This window comes from Cynocephalus volans, chromosome 6 (genome assembly GCF_027409185.1).
Source record: "Cynocephalus volans isolate mCynVol1 chromosome 6, mCynVol1.pri, whole genome shotgun sequence".
Lineage (NCBI taxonomy): Eukaryota > Metazoa > Chordata > Mammalia > Dermoptera > Cynocephalidae > Cynocephalus > Cynocephalus volans.
In genome coordinates this window covers 16,306,612-16,318,098 of record NC_084465.1, presented here as the reverse complement: position 1 = coordinate 16,318,098, position 11,487 = coordinate 16,306,612, and the positions used below count along the sequence as shown (strand labels likewise).

General features: G+C 40.2%; 1 protein-coding gene across 2 annotated transcripts; it reads right to left on the bottom strand.

The window, feature by feature from the left end:
• Nucleotides 1–1,201: 1,201 nt before the first annotated feature.
• MRPS33 (mitochondrial ribosomal protein S33) lies at nucleotides 1,202–8,916 on the bottom strand. Of its 2 annotated transcripts, none has more exons than XM_063099758.1 (3): nucleotides 8,880–8,916; nucleotides 4,519–4,760; nucleotides 1,202–1,504 (listed from the first exon to the last, which is right to left on the bottom strand). In XM_063099758.1, exons 2-3 carry the CDS (start codon nucleotides 4,731–4,733, stop codon nucleotides 1,399–1,401), a joined length of 321 nt encoding a protein of 106 aa, XP_062955828.1. In that variant the 5' UTR covers nucleotides 4,734–4,760; nucleotides 8,880–8,916; the 3' UTR covers nucleotides 1,202–1,398. The 2 variants fall into 2 exon arrangements, with proteins under 2 accessions (XP_062955828.1, XP_062955829.1); XM_063099759.1 differs by lacking the exon at nucleotides 8,880–8,916 and adding an exon at nucleotides 8,566–8,748.
• Nucleotides 8,917–11,487: the final 2,571 nt, after the last annotated feature.

Below are 11,487 nucleotides of genomic sequence, written 5' to 3'. Positions count from 1 at the left end.
GGGATTCTTCCTAGTTCAGGAATCATTCACTGTTGCAGGGAAAGAAAATTGTGGCTGTAGTAGCTGCTATATATATGCTTGTCTATGCACTTTGCCTGACAGACGTAGACACGGGTTCAATGGTACTTTAGCACAACAATGTACATATAGTTAACACTACTGTATTGTACACTTAAAAATGGTTAAGATGTTAGGTTTTGTAATATGTTTTTTACCAGAATAAAAAAAAAAAAAAAAGAAAAAATACTTAAAAAAATCTTACTGGGCAGTGCTAAAGATTCAGAACTCTTGAAAAGAAAACAATCAGAGAAGCCCTCACTACCTCTTTGGAAACTCACTGCTATTCTAGAACACAATAAAATCAGTAGCTAGCTACTCAAATGTATACAACAGTCATCTCTCATAGCAATAACATTTTACACACTCTGACCTCTGGTTAAGTCAAAGCTTTTTCACAGAACTTGCAAAGCCCTTCATGATCTGTTTCCTTATGGCCAACCAGGGGTCTTTTTCAGTTCCTTGAACAGGATGATTTCTTCTTAACTTAGGGCTTAGCAAATGGTGTTCTCTGTGCCTCAAACACTTTTCCTCTGGCTAACTTTTATTTATCCTGTAGGTATCATTTTAAATATCATTTTGTCAAGGAGGCCTTCTTTAAACTCCCTAATGAGGTTTGGGCCTCTGACTATCTCTCTGGATCCATCCATCCACACTCACACAAATTTGGCTTTTTCCTTTGTAGCATTTAATATAATTGTATGTAATTATATAGTATTAGCCTCTCTCACAAGATTGAAAGTTCTGAGGTAGGGGCTGTTTCTTTTGCTAACCACTGTGTTAACAGGGCTCCAGTACCTTGTATACAGTAGGTATTCAATACTCTCTTCCAAGGTACAGGCTTTTATCCAACAGATTTACCTTACTAGATATGCTCAAAGGAGTAGGTGGAGAGGCACATAAAGTTTCTGAGCTTAGGAGTGAAGACAGTGACTGAATGGCCAGAGACGAAAGAAGCTTAGGGCTGAGTGGGTGGGGAAGCAAGAAGGGAGTAATGAGAAAACTTCAGGATATTCTCATTTAGTGAGGTTTCCCTCTACTTCCTCAACATCCCATCACCACCCCAAAGTCATTAAACAGTAATGTACATACTCATTTCATTAGAAAATTAGGTAAACCTCAGAATACAAAACCAACGCCAAAATAAATTTGCAGAATTAGATTGTGTTCAAGAAACCAGTCACAATTGAATTGGATGAGACTTCAACACAGAGATGACTGTGTTCCTCCAAATAACCTCCACTTAGGAAGGTTACATTCTTCCAGTGTATGGAAAGACAACAAATACACTTTCTTCTCTCAGTCACTGAGGAACCAATCTTCTCTCTTGCTGGGCCAACACTACTTCTTTTTTGTTGCTCTTTTCCCTTCTCCTTTCCTCGGTTTCCCCTTTCCACGAAGCTTCTTGAGACGCCTTTGCTCATCCTTAAAATCCTGATGCTCATCTCTGAATGAAGAAAGAAAAAATAATTAACCAGTTATTTTTACTAGCCTGGAAAAGTACACCAATCTAGCACTGTTCTCTTAGGACGTCTGGCTGTCTATCCTTGACTTTTACAGGGCACACGCTCAGCTTAGTGAACAGAAAGTACGGCGTGTCCCCATACAGATGGGTTGTGTTCCAAAAGTTCATTTATAAGTCAGTTTCCTCTAATAGGAACAATGCCATAAACTGCAGTTAAGTTCACAGGCCAGCCCATGTAAACCTATGTGACTACAATACGACCCTAATAATTACCCCCAATTTCCCTACAACACTAAGACTCCACACTGAGGGGGCAGAAAGCTTCAAAAGCTACACAGAGACCCTGACTGCCCCAGGAATTAGCATCTACTAAACATGGGGAGGGGTCTGGAGGAAGCTGCCTTAATGGCACTGATAATTCACACAAAAAGCCTGTTGGATAAAGGCTCAGGCAGGAGGAAGCTAAATGAAGACAGATACTATAGGAATCAAGGCAGCCAGGACTATTTATGCATGTGCATGTGTACAGGTTGAAGTCTGCCCATACTATATAAAAATGTCTACATCTTAAAACCAAATACCTAAGGAACAGCATAGTGTTTAAACATGCAAGTTCTGGAACCCACCTGAACTTGGGTTCAATCACAGCCCCACCGTTTATTAGCTCTGTGAACTTGGATAAGTGACCTTACTTCTCTGCACCTTAGTTTCCTTGTCTGTAAAGTGTGGATAGCAATGGTGTATGAATTAAATATAAGAGAGAGGTTTGCTGGGCCCAAATTTTAACTCTTTAGGTGGTTTTAAAATCACTTGGTTTTACAGAGTGCACTGTTTCATTCCATGAACATGATGGACTGTATTCAACTGACCTCTTTGGCATTAGCTATGGATGCCCCCAAATAATTATCAACAGAGCAGCCAGAGTAACTCTTCCGAAATATATGTCAGATCACGTCAGTGTCCTGTTCACAACCCTGCAAAAGGCTCCCGTGGCCCTCTCAGATGCTTGTGATCGGCCTCCTGTCCTACCATTCCCCCCTTGGCCTGTGCTAATCATGGAACAGACCAAGCACACTCCTGCCTCAAGCCTTTGCTCTGTGCTTGCCTCTGCCTTGCAAGCTCTTTCCCAGCCCCCACTTGGCTCACTCATCACTTTCAAGCCTCCACTTAAACCTCATCTCCTAGATGGGGCTGACCCTGACTGTCCTGTTTAACACAGGTACTTGGCCTCTCCCCACCCACTGCAGGCCCTGTCAGCACTCTAGATCCTGCTCAGCTGGCTCTGCTATTTTTTTTTCCATAGCACCTTCAACTCTGTAATATATCACATAATTTACTTGTTTGTTTTTCCCCTTCGTCTTTTCTCCCCCCGTTCCCATCAACCCTAGGACAGAAAGATAGCTTCACAAAGGCAGGGGGCTTGATCTCTATTGATACTACAACCCACGCACCTGGTTAACTGAATGAATCTATTGTTTCTGGGAACTGGGGCTTCCCTCCCTCTTTTGCAGGTCTTTGAATACTTTCTTTAAGACTGTCTAGTTTCATCCTGTCTGATGCCACAGGAGGCCTAGCTTTAGAGACATCATATACCATAACTAGTGACTAACTACATGAAGATAATTTTGCTTTTCCATCGATAACTAAATGCTATATATTTTTACCCTGACCCCAAAGATAGCCAAGTCTTTATTTTTCAAACAAATGGAAGCAGCAGCAAACTGATAAAATAGCTGCACGTGATTTTGTTATGGGTTATAACCTTTTACTCAGGGGACCCACCTTCTAATATTTTATTTTGAGTCATAATAAAATTAGTTTTTATCTCTGAGCCCAAATTAATGACAAGGGAGATAGTTCCAAAGCAATTTCAGGCATTCAAAATATGTCATAGATTATAACCACTAATAATATATCAACTAAGAAAATCTATTCTATTTTGTTCACTGCTGTTCCCCCAGTGCCCATCTTTTTTTCTTTTAGCAGCTGGCTGGTACAGGGATCCGAACCAGTGCCCATCATGAGTGCCCGCAAATGAAAGGTACCTAAGAAATATCTGTTGGATAAATGAATAGCTATCTGCAATGAGTATTGTGCTGCACTATTAACTTTATTATATTAGAATGAATGAATCTAAATAATTTTTGTATTGCTGCCCAAAGACAAGTCCAATTAAAACATGTTAAAATTTTTTAAAAGATGGTAGGAATTTTAACTTTATATGATTATGCACTATTTGAATTCTTTTGCAGTGAGCATGCATTAATTTGGTAATTAAAATTTTTTTAAAGAAAATGATCACATAGGTATTTGATCTTTTTCCTTTCTAGAAAGGTATACAGTCCTAAGCATCCTCTTCCCAGACATACGCAAACATACAAATGCATGGTGTTAAGAGCCAGTGCAATGCACATATTACTCTTAAAGGCAAGCTACAGCTTACTTAGACCAAATTAATATTTCAAAAAGGGTACAAAATAAAAATGCCGGAAGAGAGTGGGAGGAAATAAGCACACAAACAAAAGCCACCAGAAGAGAAATTTCGGAGGCTCCCACACACCAGCTATGTAGCAGATCAGCTGTGAGGCAGGGGCTCTGTTCATCTGATAACAAGAACCTGCTGCCCTGGCAACTTTGCTGCTCCTGGGGTTTTCTTCCTCAGTATTTAGACCAGTTTTTCTCTGCATCCTTTTCAGAGTGCTTTTAGATGAATGAATAATTAAACAAGTCTCTACAGCTCAGTATCTATTCAACGTTAGTCATGTTTTAGACATAATTAAAATGTCTTCCAACAAGCATGTGTCTTCTTTTTTGTTGTTGTTTGATTTTCCCATTGTGGATATTTTGAAAGAAGCTTTCCCCTGCAAACCTTCTGAGCTATCTGGGCTCTGTTATAAGAACCACAAAACTGTAAGGGTAGAAAGGCTAATTTTTTCCCTTTCTGATCTGCTAAAAATATCTCTCCCAGGTCCCTCTTTGTGTTTTTTTGTCATCACCTGTAGAGGCCAAGAAAACGGAGTGTCCCCATGAGCGCAAAATAAGTGTTGTGATTTGGATACCAGTCGTAAGTCTCCTTCCTCTTGGCCAAAGGCTGTTCACTAAATAGTTTCACTACTTTCATGGATTTGGAATCAGTAGGCCTGGCAACTTCACCAAACAGCCGGGCACTCAGACGGGACATACGTAAGGCATATTCTGAAAGTGAAGACATTTCTTGAGCAGCAAGGAGCAAGAGTCCCTACAGAAAATGAAAAGAAAGATAAACAGGTTAGTGTAAGAAATTCCAAGATTATCTAATGAACACTTTAGAAAATGAAAACACAGCAAGCCACACGTGAATCTGCACACTGTTAGCAGGAAGTGCCTTGCAGTTGAGAAATATGCAGTCCAAATGGCTATTTCCTTAGCATGCTTTACATTTACGATTTTTATATTTTGTGTTCACAATACTAGCATTTCGTTGCTGTACTGCCCCTTTTACAATGAACTATTTTGTGATTCAATAGGTTATTTACAGATACTACCTATTTGTAGCTGGATGAAGAAGACAGGGAAACAAGTTACCCTACCACAGCATTATTATACCTTCAGAAAACACCCACCTAAGCAATCTGCAAAATAAATATGCTGACTCCTTGCCATCTAAAGGTGTAATCATGGCAGAGAAATAATTATGCTGTTGTCTTTATTATCAGTCCTTTGAACACTGTTCTCAAGGGCTCCAGATGGCTCTGAGAACTGCTAATGAGTTATGAGGTCATTTGGCCTCTAGGTTACTGGATTGAAGTCTGCCTAGAGACTGAGAGCCGTTTGGAAAAAACAGATAGTAGTCGTGTAGAAATAAACTCAACAGCTCATAAGTTTCATTCTATTCCTGAACAGAAAGCACATGAATTGTGATATTACTTCCTATCTTCCATCTTACATATTCTGCCTAATCAAACTAGCTAAGCTCTTATTAGCTGAAAACAGTAACTTTTTCTTTAGAGGTACAGAATGTTGAAATAGGTATAAGAATGATATCCGTGATATACAAAAATTATAGCTAATAGACATCAAAAACTACATGGATGATATGTAAAAATCAATAATGTTGGTGAAATAACTATCCCGTTCCATTCTGGATAACATATAGGGGTTACTGTTGGTAGAATATGCCAATTTATGCAAAATTTTAGTAGTGAGATGAGAATCTTTGCTGACTAAGAAACTATCCTGGGGGGATGGTTCAGCTGTGATGAAAAGAAGGTGGTCTCCAAGTAGAAAAAAGGCATACACCTACCTTGAAAAGCTAATGGGAGAAATAAACCAAAAAAAACTAAGCAGGAATTCTGTGAAGTAAATTTCAGAACAGCTCTTATAAGAAAACAAACCAACCTAATGTTTAAAGTAAGGAAGTTTTAATGCCCCTTTCAAGATCCATTAAAAAAGCAGAGGCTGACCTCAAACCAATTGTAGAATGTCAACCTCAAACCATTTACCATTCTAAACACTAACCAAGCAATCTTGGGCCAACAGTGCCACCTGAAGGCCAGAAATGGGACACTGAGGGACCCAACTTGTCCAATCCAGGGATCACCTACATGCCTTGCTCTTCTCTTTTCCTTTTCTCCCAACTCTTGCTCCATTATGTGGATGCAGATGGTTTGGGGGTAGCGTTGTTAGGGCTAGGGTATACATATTTTCGTCAATGAGGAACAAAGTCATTAACAGTTTAATGTATAAACAGAAACTAGTAACAAACCAGTGCCATAAACCTCTCAAGGACTTGCCAATGTCCAGAAGTCACCTTCAGAAGCCGCAAAGTTTCTTTGCATATTCAATCTTTTCTCTTCCACTTTTAAAGTTATCTTTTCCTAAACATCAGATTAAACAACAACAACAACAAACTGTTTCTTCATCAACTTTGCTTTGTTTTGCTTAATTACCATTACAGCATCAGAATAGATCTCTACCGTAATTGCACAGTATTACCACAATTAGTTATTTGTAAGCTGGTCTGGGAACTACCAATTTGTTACAATGTTTTCAGGAAAATATATTCTGAATTCCAAATCATTTTATTTTTAAATGAAGAGACAGCATGAAATCCTGAAGCCTAGGTTTGAATAATGGCTCTGCTACTTATTACCTGCATTATTTTGAACAGTTACCTATCCTTTCTAAATATGAGTTTCCTTTTCTGAAAACAAAGCTTGCATGACTTGTGAGAAATGAGTAAGACAGTGGCACTCAGTAAATGGTAACTTACAAAAAAACCCTACACCTGTTTGTAAATCTGGTGTTCATGTGTTCTACATACACACGTTTGTTAGTTCCTTGTCCTCATTTAATCATGCAAAAACAGAGATATCCTCACAAAGAAAGACAGCTAGAGAAACACAGAGGGGGGACCAGCACCTTGGTAACTTGAAGGTAGTGAGGAAGAGGAAGGAACTCACTAGGACATTGGTCACTGAAGCCATCACTGGATGCTAAGTTATAACCATGTCCACTTTGTAATGTAGCAAATCACTAGGATACATAACTCATAAAAAATAAGGTCACATTACAATCCACTAGAGCATAATTATACTACAAAATCCACATCCTAAAAATTTTATGATAGAGAAAGGGAATAAGCTTCTTCCAAACTGCATACCTTGCTAGAAACAAAGAACCACGTGCTAACAGGGGGAATCTGTAAAAGGTTATAAATTACCAACAACACTGCTTTGTAGTCTCCTTCCAAGAGCAGACATACATGAGGGCACGTCACAAAGTTCACGGAAAAATAGAATTGAAAGATATATGAATCTTTCCTTGTATCTATCTGATGAAGAATGACCAGGAGGTTGGTATACTTTCTTCTTTTTTACATAGACTAAAAGGTTTTGCTGTCCATTAAGTGTTGGTCCTAAGACTGATAAATTGCCACTTTTTACTGGCTTTAAATTAAAAAAAAAAAAGTTCAAAAACCTTATTTAGTACTTTTCAGGACTTCAGTGTGCTTCCTTAAGAATTTTTCAATTTTATTTAAAAAATATATATATGCTGACCCTGACAATGACATTAAAGTAAAAGGCAAATAATTTACATATGTCAATTAGATTTTGATTCACATGAAACCTTTCTAAGGGGTACAAAACAGTCACTTTAAAATGTCATCTTTCTTTAAATGAGAACTAAAAAAACTATAGTATCATGAAGAAAAGTTAACTGGGGTTTAAAATACTAAGCAAAAAAATAATTACTCAAATGTGCGAAACAAAACAAATTAAACCCACACAAGAAGAAAATTCCCATATTTTTACTCTGATAAAAGGGCAAGTTCTTTGATCTTTCTGATGGGTTTGATGCATTTCAAAGGTCGAGTTTACATCAATAATTGGCTTTGGGTTAGGTTTGCCTTTTCTCTTTGAAAGGCAAAGATGAAGTGCAGGAAGTTCTTAACCTGGATATGATTCACCGTTTTGAATCCCATGGAACTATTAAAACTGTATCTCCAGTTTCTCATAAATCACTGGTTAGCAGAGAGCACCAGCTTTGCAGTAGAAAAGCTAGCTGGAATCTTGCCTTGGCCTTTTAATGACCATGTCGATTTGTAGTACAGTACTTATTCTCTGCCTCGGTTTTCTCAGCTACTAAATGAGGATAGTCATACGACCTCACTGAATTGTAAGGCTGACATAAGAAACTCACGGTACAAAGCCTGCCCTAATCATCAGGGCCCAAAGAGCTCACACACTGTGCTGTCATGGAAAATCAGTCCGAGCAGAACGCTTTGTTACTTTTAAAGCCCAGTACCGATTACTTTACTGAGTCGTAGAAGCATGAATGGCAATGAACATATGTTAGCTTTATTCAGTTCAGCAAGAACAATCCGCAACCCCCTCCGTCTGACTCGATCACTCCAACCTGTGATGCGAGTCGCAGTGTAAACTCAACCGACGTTTGAATCGGTAGGGCGTTACGCGGTACTTTTCTTAAATATCACCTTACTGTATTTTTCCTTACACCGATAACAAAATTAACCGCGCCCCCCCCCCCCCCAACAAAGTTACCGTGCAGAAGGCCGTCTGGTGAGCAGAGAAACTGAGCCTTGTACTGCTAACTGCTCTGGAAAAGAGTAACTGCGCCGGAAAGGAAACTGCGGCAGCAGAGACGCCAGCGTCCTCCGTTTGGCAAATTCCCCGACTGACGCAGGAAAAGGCCAAGTTGTTTGTGTGACACACGTGAGACCCCCGAGCTGCTCACTAATGAAATGAACTCGCCCTATGTTTGGCGACTCCGCCAGGTTGGAAGTTCTCGCAGGACCTCCTAAAAGCCATCGCCCCCTGTCGCCGCAGCATTCCCCCAAAGCCACCGACAGCCTTACCTGCACCTGACCTTCCTCCCCACGCACCCCTGTTCCGGAAGGCCCGCCCCCTGGCCGCCCAAGCTCCGGCTGGCGACGACCTCGGAGAGCAGTAGAGAAACGGAAGCTTGGAGGCTAGAGCGGAGCCCTAGTGAAAGATCCGGGATTACTAGCTCGCTCTCGGAGGCCTTGGAGGTAATACCCGGCTCCTTTCGCAGTGAGGGGGTAGTGGCTTTCTAGGAAGTCCCGCAGCCTTCGGTAGCTTTATTTTGCCGGGAATGGCTACAGAGCTGCCTCCAAGAACTCTGAAGCATTGGCGATGCGTGTGCCTTGTGGGAGGATGAAATGCGTTTTCTTTTTTTCTTCCTCCTTGTCCTGTGTGTTTTCTTTTTCTTTTCATCCAGCCTAACCTTACGTGTTCCAAGGGCATGACTTGGCCCTAGGGGCCGAAGAGTCTTTCTAACCCACCCGGGTTGCCATTCCGCTCCTCTTCCTTATGTCTACTCATCCTCTAATAATAAATGAGGATCACCTGCAGGAGGCCCTCCTTGATACCCACCCCTTGATTGGGTTAGGGGCTCTATTTGGAGTGCTGTGTCTCTTTCCCAATTGGCTCAGAGGCTTCTTCACAGAGTAAGGATGGGACATTTATCTGTCTCCTCAGTGGTTATCTAGACCGCTCTTGGCAGATAGCAGAAACGGTACAGGTATTTCACTCCTTAGTAGATCTGCTTTCAAGCAAGCCACATCCCATAGGCATTGTATGGAGCACTTATTGAATATTTGATAGTTTGGCTGAGAAAACAGTCCTTATTTTCTGAGCATTATTTAAGGCCTTTCATAAATACTCTGAAATATACTCTAGAACTAAGGCAAATCAACAGTGAGTTGTATGCCTAGGGGGTATTCTACTGGCACCCTCTTCCCTCTCGTAGAATTTTGTTGCTTTGCCTCACACGGATTTGTCACCTCTCTTCCCTTGGGTGACAGAGCCGCAAAAAGGATTACTCAAAGCCCATTTCTTTTGAGCAGTGAGAGACCCCGAAGGGGTTAATTTCCCAGAACCCTCAAGAGAGAGGCATTGCTTCCTTTTGGAAATTAAACACGAACTCGTGTTCTCGCCCTGCATTTATTCTCCAGACCAGCGAGTTACAGGAAAAGAACTTAGGTGGGGTTATGGCCAAATATAGTTTAACAATATAGGCTGGTAACATCAGTGAGATAACAAAGTGACATTCCATAATGCAATTCGCAAAAGGTTAAGTCGATCCACCAACAAAAGCTTGATCTTAGCAAACATTCTCTTTCCCTACACAGCTTCCCCAGCATTTTTACATATCAATCAAATAACTCTGTCCTTGAGCCAGCAACCTTGCTGTGCCACAATTCCTTATCTTACAACAGAGACTTTAGCCTGGGGGAAAATTTCCTGACTTTTGCAAGGTTAACATTTTTATATGTAATTTCAAAAGGTTAGGCTAAACCTGAGACTACAGGGCTTTGGAGGCCCTGTGAAATACATTTGCTTTATAGTATACTCCACATCTTTCCCATTTTATTTATTTAATTAAAAGAAAAAGCAAAAGCTATAGATCAGGTTTTCACAGTTAAGACAAAGGCATTTTGTTAAAGCAAAGTTAATATCATTTAGCATGGCAAGTCCTTTTAATTTACTTCAGGTGAGGACTGATGATGTCATTGTCTCAGAGCTGTTGCATCAGCATCATTCCAGATGCTGTGAATTGGGGTGTAATCACCAGTTGTTGAAACTCTGGAGTGGGATTCTGTTACATATAACAGTTGATTTTGAGTCCAGAGAGTTTGCTGATGTTCACCCATCCAGGACATCACTGCTTTCAAAGCATCTAGTCTTTGTAAGATTTTTTGATTAATGATAAATCTTTTATTTAGGAACAGGATGTCTCATTCAAGTTACAAACACCCTCTTTAAGGCCAGGAAAATTTAGAGAACTGCTTTTGTAGACAAGATATTATTTCCCCCTTTATGATCAAAGCATTCCTCATGAAAGCATTGATGATCAATATTTTGATTGAAAAGGTCTTACTTTTCTTTGTATAAATCCCTTGGTGCTGAGAAGGCTCATTCCCAGGTGGCCCTGTCCCATGTTAGGGGGGAAAGATGAAATAGCAAGATGAAGCAGCATTTAGGCCAAATTATGGCAACATGGAGAGGGGTCAGCAACTTAGAGGATACATGCTATCTTATAACAAAGTTCTAAATTATATCCTGTTATGAAGAGATTATAAAGAGAGAGAGTTGATTTTCTTTTGTGTTTCTGTGGGGTTGGCTTGTTTTTATCTAATGGCCACCGAATCATATAGACAAGGAGACTTCTTTTGCAATATGACAGAAATTTATTCTCTCACAGTTCTGGAGGCCATAAGTCCAAGATCACTACCACTGGGCCAAAATGAAGATGTTGACAGGACTCCACTCCCTCCAGATTCTAGGAGAGAATCAATTCTTTGACTCTTCCAGCTTGTGGTCTCACCACTTCAATCTTCGAGGCCAACGTCTTCAAATATCTCTCTGTGCCCTCTTCATTTTGCCTTCTCTATGTGTGTCAGATCTCCCACTGCCTTCCTCTCATAAGGATACATGTAATTG